Source organism: Arvicola amphibius, chromosome 5 (assembly GCF_903992535.2).
Source record: "Arvicola amphibius chromosome 5, mArvAmp1.2, whole genome shotgun sequence".
In the NCBI taxonomy this organism is placed as follows: Eukaryota; Metazoa; Chordata; class Mammalia; order Rodentia; family Cricetidae; genus Arvicola; species Arvicola amphibius.
The window spans coordinates 81,068,680-81,088,221 of record NC_052051.1 but is presented as its reverse complement, the minus strand read 5'-3'; the positions used below and the strand labels follow the sequence as shown (position 1 = coordinate 81,088,221).

General features: G+C 41.6%; 1 protein-coding gene across 1 annotated transcript in view; it reads right to left on the bottom strand.

Moving 5' to 3' along the window:
- Hsd17b12 (hydroxysteroid 17-beta dehydrogenase 12) overlaps positions 1–19,049 on the bottom strand; it is a 160,148-nt gene extending 141,099 nt beyond the window's left edge. Inside the window, exon 1 of the mRNA XM_038329296.2 lies at positions 18,829–19,049. Coding sequence (XP_038185224.1) covers positions 18,829–18,988 — 160 coding nt within the window. The 5' untranslated portion in view covers positions 18,989–19,049. The remainder of the gene's footprint in view (positions 1–18,828) is intronic.
- Positions 19,050–19,542: the final 493 nt, after the last annotated feature.

The window sequence follows — 19,542 nt, the reverse complement described above, 5'->3', positions numbered from 1 at the left end:
CCATATGTTGGCTCACCATAATGGCACCCTACCACCCAGTGCCACAAAGTGCCAAACTGGCCTGTGGTTTCTCCTCCTTGCCCAAGGCAAGTGACTCTGGGTAGACATGTAAGTGTCCTTCATCCACCAGGATTTTTATTTTTGAAGTTACTATTTGTCCTCCCTGGTTTCATTCTTGGCAAGTTTGTGCTTGCTATACACAAAAGCTACTGTTTATTTATTTGAGGCAAGATGTCATGTAGCCTGGACTGGATTAAGATTCACTGTGTATATTAGGATGAACTTTTTGGTTTTGCTATTGTTTGTTTATATGTTTTGGTTAGTGTGTTTTGTTTTTTCCAGTATTATGCAGTTTTTGTTATTATGTCTCAGTAGTATAATCTGAGATCATATATTATGATTTCTCCAGGACTGGTTTGTTGGGGGAAGATATTCGTTCAATCCTGGCTGCACCAACCCAAAATAATCACACAGAAATCAGTATTAATTGCAATACTGTTTGGCCCATAGCTTAAGTGTATTTCTGGCTAACTCTTATATCTTAAATTAACCCATTTCTATTAATCTGTGTACTGCCATGTGGGTGTGGCTTACTGGCAAGGTTTCAGTGCATCTGACTACTCTCTCTCTCTCTCTCTCTCTGTGTGTGTGTATATATATATATATATATATATATATATATATATATATATATATTTATATTTTCTCCAGTCCAGCTAGATTCCTGCAGGGTTGTGAGTCACCATGTGGTTGCCAGGAATTGAACTCAGGACCTTTGGAAGAGCAGGCAATGCTCTTAACTGCTGAGCCATCTCTCCAGCCTGCAAGGTAATTTTTTAGGGGTGTTCACGGCAATATTTCAGGGGATCTTAGTCCATCAAACCACATTAGTCTGGAAGGAATCCACAGGTTCTCATCCTCTGTAGAAAAAAAAGAACCTCTTTTCCAAGGCAACAAATCCTTAGACCCAAATTTTGAAATCAAGATACCTTTAAAATACATATGTTGGTTTAGCTTAGCAGCCCATACAATGAAATGTCTCTCTGTACTTAGCTTATTCACAGAAAAAAAAAAAACCACAACATGTACATAATTAAGACTGTATACATTCCATCTTTACATGGCTTTTCTTACTCTATTAATTTTAATCTATGACTATCTTTACTCTCCCCCCCTTCTCTCTCTCAAGCCTATGTAATTTACCCAACACTGTGACCCATTTAGAGGTCTTTTTTATCTGAATCTATCTTTATTGTGTATCTGTAATGCTGTTCTGATCAGGACTGCTTCTTAAAATGCAAAGTGACATAGCTAGGGCCAAGGCTGCTTTGCCTTTTGGTTCCTCCTAGTCCAACATAGCGGAAGTCCATTCACTGCCTCTGAGACTGCCAGGTGGAGCCACACTCACCACCTCAACTCTGGTAACCAGTTGGCCCATGATGCCACTGAGTAACTTGCAGCATGCTGTCCACAAACCCCATTCAAGTGCTCGGCCTCCTAAAAGAGCCAGAGTTCCTGCTGGCAGCATGGACCAGAAAACTGCCCTTTTGAAACTGCTCATTTTTTTCTGCTACCACTGAATCAGTAAGACTTCTCTTTAAAGAGCCACAGCGCTCTTAATTGTTGCAAGCAAACAGAGCCTGCCCCCCCCCCAAAAAAAATGGTCTCTCAGGTTCTATGGATGTAGTCACCCACCTTGGCACCAATTTGTTGGGGGAAGATGTTCGTTCGTTCCCAGCTGCTCTGACCCAAAGTAATAACACAGAAATCTGTATTAATTTCAATACTGCTTGGCCAATAGCTTAAGAGTTAAATCTTTTATCTTAAATTAGCCCATTTCTATTAATCTGTGTATTGCCACATGGCTGTGGCTTACTGGCAAGGTTTCAGTGCATCAGTCACCTGCAGGCAGCTACATGGCTTCTCACTGACTCACGCCATATAAGTATGTGTATACATACATACATACAAGTATGTGTATACATATATACAAGTATGTATACATATAAGTATGTGTATACATACATACATACATAATCTTCTAGCCTGACTATTCTATTAAGCCATTGGCTGAAAGCAGCTTCTTTATTAACCAATAAAAGCAACACATATACAGAAGACTTCCCATACCACTGGCTTTTCTACCGAAGATTACTTTGTTCAGCATTTTTCCTCCTCCATTTCCCAAGAGCTGGGATAGCAAGCAAAGACCACTACAGATATGGAGGACTTTGATCAACTATGAAATTGCATTCAAATCATGAGCAGTTTTTCCCTTTCTCCTCAGTCTATAGCTTAGAAATTCTCCAATGGCAAGCAACAGAAGTCCTTTTCAGGACAGTGGGATTTATCATCTCAAAGTCAAGAACAGTGTAGGGTTCCACCAGCATCAGAGGTCAGCAGCTTGGTACCAGGCTCATAGAACCCAGTGCCTTCCATCTTTCTACTCTACACTCCAGGCTGAGATCTTTCCCAGTGTGTTTCCTCTAATAGCATGGATGCCTGCTAATATCACATTCTCACATAATTACACTTTCTCTTGACTATCTTTTAGGCTCCAGAGAGCATCTGAGAAGCCCTTCTTCCAGCAGACTTCTACTTGCATTCACTGCTACAATTAATTATCCAACCCTAACCAACATGCAAGGTGAAGATAAAGCAAGCACTGAAATAACTGAAATTTAATCCCTGCAGCAGAGGAAAGGCCCAACCACCACTGAAGTATTCACTTCCTACACAAATTTGAGATTCTTTCAATAAGCAACCTATTCTATGTGCTACAACTTACCTAAGAGTTGTAGCTACCCTGTAGGGGACCAGTAAAAATAATTTTCCATATCATAAATCAGTATTAAATTACAAAGAGGAAAATGTTAGCTCATCCACTTAAAACAAACTTATGAATCCACTCAATATTTGGTTAATGGCCACCTATATTTATAGAAATTATTAATATATTTATATTACCAACAGTTAATTACCAGTAGTTAATTTTGGTAATTCAACCATCATGATATGATAAAAGCTCCACCAACAAGACTGTAACACACATCAACTCATGCTTCATTAGACTGTGTTTCTTTTATTATCTAAAGAACAAGTTCTCCATCCCCACACATTGCTTTGTTTAAAGAAAATAGAACCAAATGTAAATATTGTGATGAATATTACTATATTATATATACTATATATATCATATATACTATGTTAGTAGTATCCTGCCCATATCCCCTCTGACCATCCCACTGGGCAGCACATTCTGTTGGCATCTCTCCACCCATGAGCTTCCTCTCATGGCTGAAACTAGCATCACCCAGGCACACTGAAGAACAGTTCTACTAAAACTACTAAAGGGATGTTCCTCCCTACTGAGACTTCAACTAGTGACTAGTGGCCTCTAGTGTATAAGTAACTGGACATGCGCTCTGCACTGGTGCCGACACTGCAGTGACACTGAGCCTCAGCAGGTCATCTAGCAGGTGCCCTCTGTATCGGCTAGCTCCCTTCTCTTCCACCCCACTAATGTTCCTGGGGTTATCGTGCAAATCCAATTCTACTCGTTGTCTAAAAAAGAATGCTTCTGGCAAAATCCAAAACACAAAAAGTAAAAAGTATTTCCATTCACAGTAATTTTAATAAATAGTGTGGATTAAAAAAGAATTCATTCATAATCTCTATAACAAAATAATAAATTTTCAAGTAAATATTTCTAAAAGACTTGATAATCTTCAACATAAAGTCCTAACCTTGATTTTTAAAAGAAGATTCAAAGCAAATTCTAAAAAATATTTCATTTCAAAAATGTTACTTTGTTCCTCCTGTGTAGTAATGGAACTTGAATTCAGGACCTCTTTTTTGGCAGATAAGTCTACCACTGAGTTAAATCTCAAACCCAAGAGTTGACGTTTGCTATAAATAGGTACTGTTGTGTTATAATAGCATAATCCTAAGAACCTAATTTTGAACTATGAATAAAAATCTCTATTAAAAAAGCATTCCTAATTTCCTTTTAACAGGAGCTGGAACAGTAAGGTACTGAAACAGAGATGACGTGAACTCCTAACTGTCTCGTAACTAATGCCTATAATAAAATAATGGGAGTTATGTCAAGCTACAAAAATCTTCTAATTACATGGCAGTTGAAATGTCACTGCATTAGTAATAATTTCACTATATCCTTAATTCATTTCCATACTTTTTATGCCTATTAAGATCAAAGTTTAAGGTACGTCTTTAACACCATGATTAAACTAACTGAACTTTTGATTCAGAAATAGAGCTTACGTTGATAAAATTGTAGGGGGGAATCTATTTTAGCTACCCTCTAAAACTGACATATATTAGATAATCACATCAAAAAGAGAATCAGATGTTGATCATGACAAAGCTGCAGCAGAACCCAAAATAAGCCTAGCAGCAATATGAACCTCACAGTTTGATTGAATCATGGGATGATTCTATTTCCAAGTATCTAACTGAAAATGGAAGTGGAGAAAAGGTCCAAGGTCCAGAGGCTGCACAATGCTTTGCACTTCTACAGTGCCTCCAAGGACTCAAATGTCTCTGAAGATGGGCAAGGTGAGAGTTTTTAGACAAACCTAAAAAATTGGTGGTGAAGGACCAACATGGACAGTTGACCAAAATAAAGCTGAGATACTGATTCAGCTCTTGTATTTCCCACTGTACTTCCTGTCCAAAACTGATTTGCCAACCTACAGTACAAGATGCTTTGGGAGATACATGGAGACTGATCGAAAATAATGTTCTCCAAAAAACTAACAAACAACAAACAGTATTCTCTCTTTCCTGAAATATTATGCGCTAAGATTCAAACTCTTCTAGACTAGAAACTACAGCAGGTAATTTTGGACATCAACTGTTAAGCCAAAGGATTTAAGCACAGAACACTACGCTCAGCCTGGGGTTGACCTATGGTAAGACCGCATGGACATCACCCAGAACCTTACAGAACAGTATTATTTCTCAAAGACTGTTCCCTACTTTTTGCATTTTACCAGTGCAGAGCCCTAGCACTGCACAGTTCCCTAAACTCTGCTGTCTCCCTTACCCCAGGAACATACCATTTACCAAAAAAGGCACCTACAGTCTTTGCTTCCTTGACCTCCACCAACTGCTATACCTAGTCTACCACCAACAATCCCCTAGGTTTCACCCTCAGCCCCATAAAAGCTTTGAAAAAAATAAAGTCTAAAGGAAAAACCTTTAGATACCACCACCTGTGCTACCCTATTCATCTACTTGCCCTTTACTGTTTGTTGTTAATGTAATTTTTTATATTGGGTCTCAGGCAGCCCAGGCTGGCCTCAAATTCACTCTGCAGGGAAGAATGACCTTAAGCTTCTAATCCTCTTACCTCTACCTTCCATTTTGATCCTTCAAAGACTCCTCCTTCAGGGGCTAGAGATAGCTCAGCAGTTTATCATATGCTGTTCCCAGCACCCGTGGCTTTAACTCCAGTTCCAGGGGATTTGGTGCCTTCTTTTTATGTCCAGGAGCACCTGGAATCTACATGGTACATGTACACAGTAACACTACGTATAAGCAAGTCAAACACTTATGAGTTGGGAATTATCATTTTAAGGTGTGTACTACTTTTGTTATGTTGCATTTGTTAACACTGAGAAGTTGTGATTCTTTGCCTGTCAAAAATACCTGATGGTCTAATAAAGAGCTGAACAGCCAAAATCAAGGCAGGAGCAAGGACAGGTGGGGCTAATGGGAGAGAGAATAAATAGAAGGAGAAAGAAGAGGGAACAGCAAGAGAACAAAGAGAAAAGAACATCAGGTCCAGCCATCCAGCTACACAACAAGTCACAGAGAAAGAAGTAAGAAGGTATAAAGAAATAGAAAGATAAAAGCCCAGAGGCAAAAGGTGGTTGTGGGATAACTTAAAAAAAAAGAACAAGCCAAGTAAGGCCAGGTATTCATAACTAAGAATAAGCCCATGTGTGATTTATACTTGGGAGCTGGGTGGTGGAACCGTCAAAAAGAGTAAAGGAATAAAACATCACATTAGACTCATGCCCAAATAAAATAAATCTAAAAAATAATTTTTGTTTAAAGTATCGTCATGACAGTCTGGAGAGAGAGTTCCACTCAGTTGGTAAAGCAACTGTCTGGAAAGCATAAGGACCTGAATTAATTAACAAAACCCACATTTAAAAAGTCAGTCAGGGTAGTAGATTGTTTGTAGGAAGGTCACTTGTTTGGTTTCCGGCTGCTGAGTCCTGAAAATAATCACACAGAAACCAATAGTATTTGCAATACTGTTTGGCCAATAGCTTAAGCATATTTCTGGCTAACTCATATCCTAAACTAACCCATCTCCATTAATCTGTGTATCATCAGGAGGCTGTGCCTTACCAGGTAAAGTTCGGTATCTGTCTCCAGAAGGGGCTACATGGCTTCTCCTTGACTTTGCCTTCTTTCTCCCAGAATTCGTTTAGTTTCCCCACCTAACTCAGCTCTGCCTGCACAGGCCTCAGACAGTTTCTTTATTAACCAATGGTTATTCACAGCATACAGAAGGGAATCCCACATCAGTAGACACTGTAATTCCAGTACGTGGGGAAGTAGACAGGGAAATCCCTGAGCTTCCTAGCTAGCCACCCTATTCTACTTGGTGATCCTAAGCCTATGAGACCCTGTCTCAAAAAAAAAAAAAAAATACATGAGCAGCACACTTGCACACACAAAAGAATCAGTACTCAGAAGGTTGAAACAGAAAGGTCACAATTCAAGCCACGCTTAGGTAACAGTAAAAATGTCTCAATAATCAAGAAAAAGAATCCTTCACCAAGAAATAACTCATATGAACTTCATGATAAAGGTAATCTTTTAAAAGTATTTTATTTTTTAATGATACATTTGAGGGAGGGATATGCAAATGAGTCAATTGCCCAGAGAACTAGAAGAGTTGGAGTCCCTGGATAAGTTGGATCCTACTTCATGTGGGTGCTGGGAACCAAAACTCCAGTCCTCTGGAAGAGCAGAAAGCACTCTCAACCACAACACTCTCTCGCCAGTCCCCACAGTAAAGGTAATTTTAAAACATCTACACTATAAGAAAACATATTTAAAACTTTTTTCCTCTAAATAGAACCAAAATAAACTAAGATTATTTAGTGAACTAAAAGTCACCAATAAGAAAAAATAGCAAGTACTGCTTTTTCAGCTCTTACAGTTAAATTTTCAAAGTCTTCAGCTGTATTTCTATGGGTCTATCTAAAATAGCAAAATTTAAAACTTCTACTGTATTTGTCCATAAATCAGTTTTACTAACTACCCTCTCTTCCTCACGCCCAGCTTCCAACTAGGGACAACTGGGACACACTGAAGGTACGCTGAGCACATAGCAAACATACCAAGAATCAATGTTTTCCTCGTTTTTAATCTGTTTCGGCACACAAACACAGAATTGGCCAATTCTTCTTAAATAGAGAATTTGGCCAATTTTCTAATAATTAAAGTTGTGGGCACATAATAAATACAGAAAACACTCGAAGTTTTAATACCATTATAAATCAAACCCTGGTCTGAAGAACAGATACTTGGCTTAAAAGTCTGCATGTATCAAGGAGGCTGACCACAATAGTGTTTCCTAAAATAGTGTATCTTAAGAATTCATTTTTAATGAATACATACACACATTTCTTTGTTTTTGTTTGTTTTTTTGAGACAGGGTTTCTCTGTGTAACCATCCTGGCTGTCCTGGAATGCACTCTATAGTCAAGGCTGGCCTCAGACTCAAAGAACACCTGTCTGCCTCCAGAGTGCTACGATTAAAGGTGTGTACTACCACTGCATGGCTATATATAGGCTCTTATGACTGTATCTGGGTGTGTGTGTTGAATGTATAGCTATGTCTATGTGTGGATGCTTACTCCTGTATGCATGCAGAGGGGCCAGAAGAGGGCACTGGGTGTCTATCTATCTATTCCTACTGAGTCAGGTTCTTTCCTGTCTTTTCACGCTAGACTGAAGTCTCCACAACCCTAGTGAGGATTACTGTCTCCACTGGCCCCAACCTTGAGAGTTGGGGTTGCAGGTATTTATCAGGACATCCAGCTTGTTACATGTGCTGAACTCTGGTCCTCATGATTACAGAGCAGGTGCTTTTAGCTGCTAACCTATCTCTCTAGTCCCTTAAGAATCTTTATCTGTTGCACAAGATGGCTAAGCAGGTAAATACATCTATTGCCAAGCCTGATAAGCCGGGACTCCCGTAGAGGAAGAAGAGAACTGACTCCCTCAAGTCTTCTGATTTCCACAGGCACCATGTTACATGTGCCATTCCTGGCCCCAAATAAATGTAATGTTTTTAGGAAGTAATTTTTCTGATTAAAATAATTTTTCAGGACAGGTGTCGTGACACATCTGTAATTCCAGAGTTCCAACAGGAGGCTTAGACATGAATTCAAGGTCAGCCTGGGCTACACAGGGAGAAAAGTGGAGGGAGGGGAAAAACACACACACACACACTTTACATTTTTTCCTAAAGTTTTGGACTCAGTAGTGCTGGTACAAGTCCTACACTCTATGTTGAACAAGCACACCTGACTCTTTAAGTCTTGCAAGTTTAGATATAGCCATGACATAAAAAGAGACCTTCACATTTAAGCAACATTTGAGGAATGCTTCAACTCATGAGCTCCTGGCATGTATTTGACTGCCTTAAAATCACCCTTCCCTCAGAAACTGGAGAATAAATTGGAAAGGACATGGAATTTGAAGTTAAAAAAACGAGATTCAATTTTTTTCTGACATTTGAAAGCTGTATAACCCTTACACCCACCACTGTATCGCCCCCTGGCAACGGGTACATAATGTGGAAATAGCAAACCAGCACTAAACCTTCCTCACAGGGTTGCCGTGGGAATCATTTGAAAATACTCAAAAAGGACTCTGCAAAGATGTCACCAGTACATAACATCTCATAAAGTCAGTGTCCTTTAATTCAGAATTCAGAATGTTTGCTGCCCAGCTGCTAGGAGCTGTTGTTTCTCCTTCTGTCTCTCCACATTATCTACAAGCATCATTGCTCCTTTCACATGACAGGCAATAGGTACTGGGGCATAGATAAGCTCTAGATGTGCGGGATTAGGAGCTTGTTTACTGCAGCAGCACTGTTTATGTGGCAGGGCTAGAGTCTCAGCCGTCATTAGGGCTTGGCTGGCAGTATTTCTACTGGAAGCTAGCTTGACTGTGAGCAGTTAATGTCAGTCATTAGAGAAAAACCGATCTAGAGAATGAGTTTTCTACATCCTATAAATGCTAAGGGGACTTTAAAACTGATTATTTAAATTTTCTAAAAGAAACTGTCCCCTTTCCTGACTGCCTTGAAGAGCATACACTAAAACTACACAATATTTCTCTGGCAATTCATTGTCATCCACAGAATTAGTGGACTGGGTTATGAGCACAGCTGAGACTCTAGAAATGTTGGATCCACCAAATTAACTTGCAACACTACACAAAAGGAACAAATCCCTCCCCCAATTTTTTAATGTGCAGGGAGGGTCTCCCAAGTGGTACAATGGTGCCCTCCAGGGCTAGAGGTGCCTGTGCTTTCTTTACAGCTTCAGGCTCTTTCACAAAAGGGGCCATCTTTTTCCTCACACAAGTTGCAGGAATGTCTGATAATGCTCTCCAGCATTCTCTCTCACTGCTACAGATTGGCTATTCAAAATGGGCAGGACCAGAAGTGTTGCAGGATTTGTTGGAGTTTTAAATTTTGGGACATCCACATAGACTTTATCAGCTGAACACTAAACCACAAATCTAAAATCCTAACCTCCCAAATCTGAAACTCTGGGGACAGCACATGGTCAGGGACATTAGATTTTGGGGAATATTTCAGATTGGTGATGCCTGCCAGGTGCCACAAACTGCTATGGAATAATCCTTCTGTACACTGTGTGAATGTGTCACTGTGATTGGTTTAATAAGGAAGCTGGCTGGCCAATAGCTAGACAGGATAAGTTAAGTGGGAGAACCAGACTAAGGACAATGGGCAGAAAAAGGGTGTAGTCAGAGAAGTCACCATCCAAACAAGAGAGGATCAGGAGGTATAAGATGAAAGAGAGGTAACACCAGACGGCAGAATGTAGATTAATAGAAATGGGTTCATTTAAATTATAGGAGCTAGTTAGTAATAAGTTTGAGCTATTGACCAAGCACTTAGAAATAATATTAGGTCTCGTGTTGGTTATTTAAGAACTGGGGGCAGGAAAGTACAGTCCGCCTCCAACAAATCATCTCTCTCTTTTTTTTTTTTTTCTCTAACTTCAAGAATTTTCACTACTCTGCCACTGTGGCCTGCTTTCAGCACTCCCATTGCTTTTTATCAATCTACCTCAGCTGTAGCTAACTGCCTTTGAACACTGAATTATCTATCTTACCTGACCTTTCTCTAAACACATTCATAATCTTGATTGTATAACTGTTTTCCTTGCTGTGACCTGACAAGAACCAACTTAAACCTGTGAACTGATATGCAGTTTAACTTTCTTGCAGTTACTGTTTCTGTATACAGTCTGTCTTGGAGCATTTTCCAGTATTTTAAAATAAAAGTCTAAAAGTTACATCAGGCATGATGGCACAAACTTGCAATCCTAACACTTGGGAGGTGGAGGAAGAAAGATTCAAAGTGCAATGACACTCTTAGCTAGTTCAAAGTCAGCCTGGGCACATGAGATCCAAACAAAAAGAATTTCTTTTAATAAGAGTTGAAGGTTCTAGAAGGCATGGATTTATTTCACCAGAAATCTAAATTTTTTAAGAAACTATTTTGGCCAAATATGCTAGAATTTCAATTTCCACAAATTTATCTTAGCTCTCCCAATTAGCAAGATTTTATTCACTTTAATTGAAAAAACTTTCTTGATAGGAGAAAACCTATTCAGAGCAATTTTATAGGAAGAGATAAGCATGAATATGTGTTACCAATATTGTATTAATATTCAAACAGTTACTAAATGTAATAGTGTACATATATCCTAAACCATAGAAGAAAGGCTAACTTGTCATCATGCCACTAACAGACTGACGGAATTTCTCAGTTCAAAACAATTGGAGCTGAGGTAGCAGAGGACCAGCATGCAACAGGGCCACTGGCACAGGAACACATGACAGCTGCAAGTGAATGCACAAGACCTGCAAAAATCAAGCCAGCCAGAATCCCAGCTCAGGAACTCCCACCGCTAGCTGAGGAGCTACTGGGAACTGATGGCTGCAGAAAAAAAGGGAGTTGGTTTTCTTCAGGGATGCAGCCTCTGATGGGCTAGCCATACTCCAATGGGTGACCAAGTCTTAGTTTCTAAGGCTGTGATAAATACCATGACCAAAAGCAACTGGGAGAGGAAGGGGTTTATTTGGCTCTCAGGCCAAAACCAAGGCAGGAACTCGAGGCAAGAACCTGGAGGCAGGAACTAAAGCAGATGCCAAGGAGAAATGCTGCTTACTGGCTTGCTCCTCAATGGTTTGCTCAGTCAGCCTACTTTCTTCACCCAAACCACCTGCCCAAGGGTCACACCACCCATGGAGCTAAGAATGCCCATATCAATAACTAATTAAGAAAATGCCCCATAGATTTCCTGCTGTCATAACTTTGTAACCAGTCTTGTCGGAACAGCCTTGGTTAATTTCAATCTAGAGTTTCAGAGGCATGTGATACTTACGGTATTAAAACAAAGAGGGAGGATGCACAAATTATTTTACAAAATGCAAAAATAAAGTTAATCACCCCACTTCCAAACAAAACACACTATTCACTAAATAAATTATAATGAGCTCTTGAAGGGCTTACAGTTTAGAACAAATGGGATAACTCATTCACTCAGATGTGTATATGCTGCACACATATGATGTACCCACAACTAAGGTGACAAATGCGCAAACACACACACAAAGTATTGTAACTGCTCCGAAGCGTTCAGCGATGTCTGTGTGTAGACCTGGAGAAGAAAAAAAAACATAATGTATGTTCTAAAAAAAGTAGAAAGATTTACAAGCAGAAAGTGTAAAGATGAAAGTGGAACAGGAGAAAGACTATCTCAGACAATAAAACCATTTCAACACCTGATAAAACTAGTGTCTCTGCACAAATAAGATAATCAAAGAGGAAGAAAAAAGCATAAATAAGTCTGAATGCATAGAAGCTGGAAAGGTGGCTCAGTGGTTAAGAGCACTGGCTGCTCTTCCAGAGGCTACAGGTTAGGTTTCCAACATCCACATATGCGTGCATGTATATATATATTACCATGTGTGTGCCTGGTTGGTGCTCAAGGAAGCCAGAAAAGGGCATCAGATGCCCTGGAACTGGAGTTACTGATGATTGTGAGTCACCATGTGGATGCTGGAAATTGAACCTAGGTCCTCTGGAAGAGCAGCCAGCGCTCTTAATTGTTGAGCCACTTTTCCAACCCTCAATCTTTTTTTGCTAAGGATGCAAAAAGATGATGACAGAAACATACGTGATAAAAATTCAAAATGTGCCAAGAACTTGAAGTTATCATTAAGTTAAACTTTGTGCAAGTGTAAGGAACAATTTGACTGCAGGGTTTATACAACAATAGACCTTTTCAAAGTGTCCTGTAAGGAAGAGGCACTTGGCAACACAGATGATGGGGGACTGCGATAGTGTTCAGTAAAAGCTGGCAATCTCCAGTCCAGATGCGACAAGGACAGTGTGCTTCTAGCATTTAATTAAAGATAGGAAAGCAAACTGGCCACTTGTTGAATTTTGTCCACTAGTCCACAGAAAAATGAGAAATTTTCAAATCCTCAGAAATTAAACTTTTTCACACAGAAATCTAGAGTTAGACTCCTGTGAAGACCATTGCTGATGGGTGTTGCTAAGTGATTGGCAAAGCCAGCAAGCCACATCTGGTTTACAGGCCATGTTAATATGCTCAAAGTCCATGGAATCAGTAACATCTGCAACTTCAGCTATTTCAAGGAACCCCCAGAGCTGTCAATCAAGCAGCCACTCCCACTGGATCTTCAAAAAGTCATCATAACAGCTCTGGCTGTTAAATCTTCCATCAGTCTAGGGGACTCTAATCCAGTCTTTGACAATCAGAGAAAACTCAACCACTGAATCCCCAGACAGCCATCTATCCAGGTGCCAGAAGCGCTGATTGCCATAGCTATTGCTCCAGGAGTCTTTACTTGAGTTATGAAAGCTTCAGATGACCCTTAGCTGACTGGCCACCCATAGTCACCCTGATCTCCTTCCTGTCCTTAATCTGGTTGGGGAGGAGCTCCCCCACCCATAATAGCTAGTACACTCCTGAAATTGGTGAGATTTTGATGAGCAGCATTCTCAGAGCATTCTAGATCTTTATCATGGGAAAAAAAAAAAAACCACAAAAGCAATAACTCCCTGGGGCCCTCAGCCCTAGGTTCACCCAGCAGCAAAAGAATCCCAGATTAGAGCCAGAAGCAGAGGCTTCAGAGAGCTGAGGCTGTGGGAAAGCAAGAGCTGTGAGGAGCCAACACTGCAGTTGCTTCAGACACCACTGAGAATCTCCAGCTCCAGAGCCTTGCTAAGGAGAGGAGAGTCCCCATTCCCTGAAGCCCAGGCCTGTAGCAGGAAGAGCTGAGTGTCCTGGCACCCTGACCTCAGAGCTCCACTAGCTGGCCCCAGCATCCTAGGATCCAAGCAGGGACACTAAGAGATGGTACTTTGCCTACTTATGCATTCAATCTAATAAAACAACCAGAACTGGGCTGGGGATGACACGGTGACACAGGCTTTCCACACGTCATATGCAGGGGGATCTGGGGAAACACAGATTATCAAGGCTTAGAAATGATAGTATCTGAGTATTGTGACGTTAGAGTCAAGGGAATTTCCCAAGGGATTAAATCTGGAGAAGGATCAAAGACGACTTCAAGGTTTTTCAAATGTACTTGGAAAACGGAATTTCTCTAAGTCTATTCTAGCTTGAACTTATTCAAGGGAGCCAGACACAAACAACTGCCTAGCAAATTTTTACCAAGTACAGAATTCTGCTGTGGCCAGGCTCATTACTTTCTAATGATCTTTTTATAACTTCAGACTGTCAGCATGAAGTTGGCTATGTGGACTACAAATGTTTCCTCATTACAACAATCCCTACTAATCAAACTGTGGGCTGTGTATGAACAAAATATGTTCAACGTTACTTATTACCCAAGAAAATACAAGGGGCTGCATTAGGAACTCACTTACCTCATTTAAAAGATGAAGTTATACTTAGGTTAGCTGTCTTTGTTCAAGGTCAGTTTAGTGAGCAAAACTGCTTGCCCTTGCCCAGATAACTCCAAAGCCAATCTGTTAACTATATAATACAATGTAAGAGGCCCTCATTGTTAATGTCTTTAGATTCCCTACTCTTTCCTCCAACCCTCCTAGACTAGACTGTTTGTACTTTATGGTGGTACAGATAACTTTTTAGAAAGTAGAGTCTTGCTGGAATTCCCAGTGGAGAGAAGACAAAATTTGCCTTGTTTTGCTGCGGGGGGGGAGGTGAATCAGAAAATAAAACAAAGCTGTCCTTCTGATAGGCTTTTCAATTCACACTATGGTGTTATGGGCGTCCTTGAAAAAATGGTAATCCAGTGCCTGGCCATTCAAAAACCTCATCACTCAGACCCTGACAACAGAATTCTCATACCACAATGGTTTGATTTTTCCTTCCCCATGTGTTGGTGGGGGGGTGTCTGCAAGGTTTTCTTCCCTCTGTGTGCTGCCACCCTTCATCAGGCTAACTCACAAGGGCCCTTCAGAGCTCTGTTTGGGAATCACTTCAGGAACAGCTCTGATCTCCCTCACAGGCTTCCACTTAACACTGCTTTCCCACCATAATCCTCTCACTGGGTCCCATTTGCCATACATTTGCCCTCACCGAAACAGAAACTTACAAACTGCACTTACTAAACAGCACTGGCTCCCTGCTTGGGCCCATAAGGTAACCAAATGGAGGAGGAAAGCCGAGCATCTCTGTCTTCATTTTGTCTCTGTCTTTCTCACTCTCCGGCTGCTGAAATCATGTAACCGTGCAGTCTGCTATTCCAGGAAGGGCAGTGGAACAAACCCTCCACCCAGGTGTTGACTACTAGCTGTGCAGCCAGAGCTATACTCTGGAGCAGAAGTGAACACCCACTAGGAACCAGAATGGTCCCTTCACGGAGGGACAACTAAGACAGGATGACAGAGATGAATACCCTTCTCAGACCAGCTAATGGGACCGAAGCTGAGGTAAGAAAGGGTCAATGGTGGTCAAGACCACACCTTACTAGAGCTGCTTAATTATGCACATCACTGATGTGGGATTTCCCTCTGTATGCTGTGATTACCATTGCTTGATAAAGAACCGCTTTGGGCCTATAGCAGAGCTATAGGGGAACAGAGCTAGGCAGGAAAACTAAACTGAATGCTGGGAAAAAGGGCAGAGTCAGAGAGAAGGCATGTAGCCCCACCAGAGATGGACGCCTGGAACTTTGGCAGGTAATCCACAGCCATGTGACAATACACAGATTAATAGAAATGGGTTAAACTAAGATGTAAGAGTTAGCCAATAAGAAGCTAGAGCTAATGGGCCAAGCAGTGTTTTAAGTAATATAGTTTCTGTGTGATTATTTTGGTTCTGCGCAGCTGGAACAAACAAGCAGCTTAATACAGCACACCACATGCCCTTTGCCCAGTTCTTCCTCTATTTAATCAATAGTTTTTGGCAGAAGACACATGGGATCACTGGACCCTGCATCCGGTCCTTTCCCAGTGTGGCCAACTGAAGCAACTTTCCTCTGCTTTCACCATCAACTGAGCCGAGCCTGCTAAAGATATCAGAACACAGGGGTTTCTGCCCTGAAAATTCACACTAGATTGCTAGTATAAGATCCGTGGCCCCATCCAACACTAAGAACAAGAAGGGAAGTAAAATGTTAACTTTCCAAATGTATCCTTTTCTAGAAATAGCATTTAGTGGCATTGGAACTGATATATACAAATCCATTTGCTTAAATAGATAACCTTACTAATTTTATTATGCTATTAATTCAGCAACAATTATGTCCTAGTTTGTTTTCTACTACTGTGATAAAGACCATGACCAAAACAGCTTAGAGAGGAAACGGTTTATTTCACTTTCTTTTTTTTTGTTTTTGTTGTTTTTCTGTTTTTTGTATTTTTGCTTTTCGAAATAGGGTTTCTCTGTATCTTTGGAGCCTGTCCTGGAACTAGCTCTTGCATACCAGGCCGGCCTCGAACTCACAGAGATCCGCCTGCCTCTGCCTCCAGAGTGCTGGGATTAAAGGAGGGCGCCACCACCACCCGGCTCACTTTTAACTCCAGATCACAGTCCACCATGGAGGAAAGTCAGAGTAGGACTCAAGAACCTGGCACCAGAAACTGAAGCAGAGGTCATGGAAGAATGCTACTACTCGTCTGGAGCTTGCCCCTCAGACTCAGTCAACACTTACTTTACCTTTACAAAATACCAGTCACGTGATCACCTGCCCAGGGGTGGTACCCAAGCCCCCGCCTGCTATATCAATCATTAAGTGGGCAGACTCGCCCCACAGACTTGTCTACAGGTGCCAAATCTAATTCAGGGCACTTTCTCAGTTTAGGTTCCCTCTTCCCAGATGACTCAAGCCTATGTCAAGTTGACAAAAACCTAACCAGCACTAATTATTACATAATAAGATATTTAATTATCTACAGAGAGGAAGATAAAGTAATATCACTAGCAGAAACTAGGCAAAGTCACCCTAAAAAATACCTCCCACTAGCATTTATTTAAGACCTCAGGGAATAAACACTCAAGATTAAGACAGCAAGTCTATAAGAAAGCTAGTACTACTTACATATTAAAATTAATACTAACATCACAACTCTCCCCCAACTTACCCTAAGAGTTACTAAGCGTGCCTCTGCAAATTTGTTTTGTAATTTTACTACTCTTCACCTGTATCCAACTGCTTCAAAAAACTCATTTGAATCCTGCTTTTTAAAGAATCCCCGAATCTGAAGAGTAAGGAAGTATTTAAGATCTAAGCTACATGGAAATGTTTACAAATTACAATTGACCAGTTAGTTTCATAGTTGTTTTCTTGGGGAGGGAGTTATTTAGGGGAAGGTGGCAACCGTGACAAAGCATGGGTGTGGAGAGAGGCGGGAGCTCGCCTGATGGTCTCTCCTTCCTCTCTGTAGGTAGTCCTGGGCATGGAAATCAGGTTGGCAAGTTTAGGAATACATTACCTGCTGAACCATCTTGCCGACCCCTGATCACTTCTTTTGCTTCAGCATTTAAAATACGGTTTAAAAAAATTCCAAAATTCTAGAATAAACTGACCTCAACAATATTTCATTGTATGACACCATGGTTCTCTCCCTCTGTCCCAAAGTTCAGTTCAAATTTCTTTTTTAAATTTTACATAATAAACTCTCCCCTAATTTACCAATTTCCCTTCCTGTGGAGCCAAGCCTAAGAGCAAATGTTCCTTTTCCAACAGCAATGTCACCTCCCTTGATGTTCACCATGGATATGTGTGTATGTGTGCATTTACCATGTGAGTTTTAGCCTCTATAAACATTTTTAAAAAGAAAAACTAAAGTAACACTAGGCTTTTCTTTGCAAAAGTATCTTATTGGATAGCTGATTCCCTATGGCATACTGTCAATAATGACTTTTAAAAAAATACAAACCAGTTTTTCCAAGCTGAAAACAATGAATACGAGCAAGCCAATTGTGAATCATAATCTAGTTCTTTAGTAACACTGAACATGTTTTTCCCAGGGACTGTGAGAAGATAACAGGTGATTTTGAAAAGCTGTATAAAATCACTATTTGCCCCACATCAGGGAAAGACCTCACAAACTCGTTTCTACTTCAAATATTTTCTTGTAATATTAGGGTCATTGTCCCAAAAGATTAACTGTCATGTCTTTCCTGTTAAGTTGTTCAAATGTTCTTTAAATCAACAAAACAAAGAACCTGTAAAGTAACATGATGTGTTTTGCACAAAGACAACAGGCAACCACACCCCAAAAGTCTAAAAAACGTTGAGAAGTGAAAAATGAGCTACAAAACACCAAGAGAACCACACCAAACGTCATAAATAATTAGCTATTTTTTAAGGAGTCAAAAAGAATTGAAGAAACAAAGGGGGTGGAGCCGAACCCACCACTTTCTCAACTTTCTGATAGGCACCTTTGTTCTAGTTTTTAAAATCTGCCACGCGAAAAGCACAAGGTTCCCGTGTTCTGCTCACTTTTTGTGAAAACATTTTTTCTCAACCCTTTCGCAAAAAGTACTGCCGATCACGATATGAAGACTTGCCGTTTTTCCCAGAACAGCGCTTCTTGCTTCACTGGAACTCCAGAACAGTTTAGCAAGAATTCCTCTGACCCCTCCCCTACTCCCCAAAGGGACTTGAAAGAAACCCAATCCACGTAAACTGAAGAGGCAAGTTTCGCAAGATCAGGACTCTGAAACTCGCTGTCCCCGCACCCCTTCCTCCTATCCTCACCTATGCTTCTCATCTATAGCACAGGCCGTTTTCAAGCCAAGTGAGAACTTTATTAAAAACATTCTAAGGGGCAGAGCAGACAAGGCAACCTGACTCCGGACGCCAACTCAGGATGTTCAACGTGGACAAGCCCCCAGGGAGTTAAGAAGGTTTTCCTTCGTGCCCACAAGGCCTGCAGGTCAGCTCCTCCAGAACCCGCCAATGCTCGCAGGATCTGCACAACTTTGCGCGCTGCAGAAGCCGGCTCGCGGCGGGAGGGCCACGCCGGGGCCGCGGCGGTCCACTCACCTGCCCATTCTCCGAGCCGCGGGCCGACGCCGGCCTCGTTGCCCACGCACCACACCTGGAAGGCCCTGAAGAGCGAGTACGAGGCGCGCAGGGCCAGGTAGGCCACGGTGCTCGCGCCCACCCAGTACAGGAAACCGGCCGCCGGGAGAGTGCGCTCCATGGCTCGCGACTAGGCCTCACTACCACCGTGAATGGGAGAGAAAAAAAACGAATGAATGGAGCGATGAGGCGGTGCCGGCCGTGACGCCAAGGACGCCGCTGACAGACGCCCTCTTGGGACCCAAGGCCCGCCCACAGCGCCATATCCATGTCGCCATTGGTGGTTTCACCTCCCTTTGAGCGTACTGTGTCTACCATTGTTAGACTTCCGTTTAGTGGCCCCGCCCATACGCCCCTCCTTCGCGCTCAGCGCCCCCATTTTCTGCTAAGACAGTGGATCGCTCAAATGCCACTCAACATCTGGCCCGCCCACAAGCTCACATCGCGCCACCGAAGCTCAGGGATCTCTCATTGGCAGAGACGGGCCCTCACGATTGCGCGCTGATTGGCCGGTGAGACCTACACCTCGTATTTCAGGAAGGAATGGGACCGGGAAGGGGAAGATTGTAGTGCAAGTCTGCACGGAGCGGAGCGTACGTTTACATCTTGCGTGCATTAAACACTTTCTGACTCCTGTTAATCTCATGAGCTTCTCGGATGAAAGTTTGCGGTTCC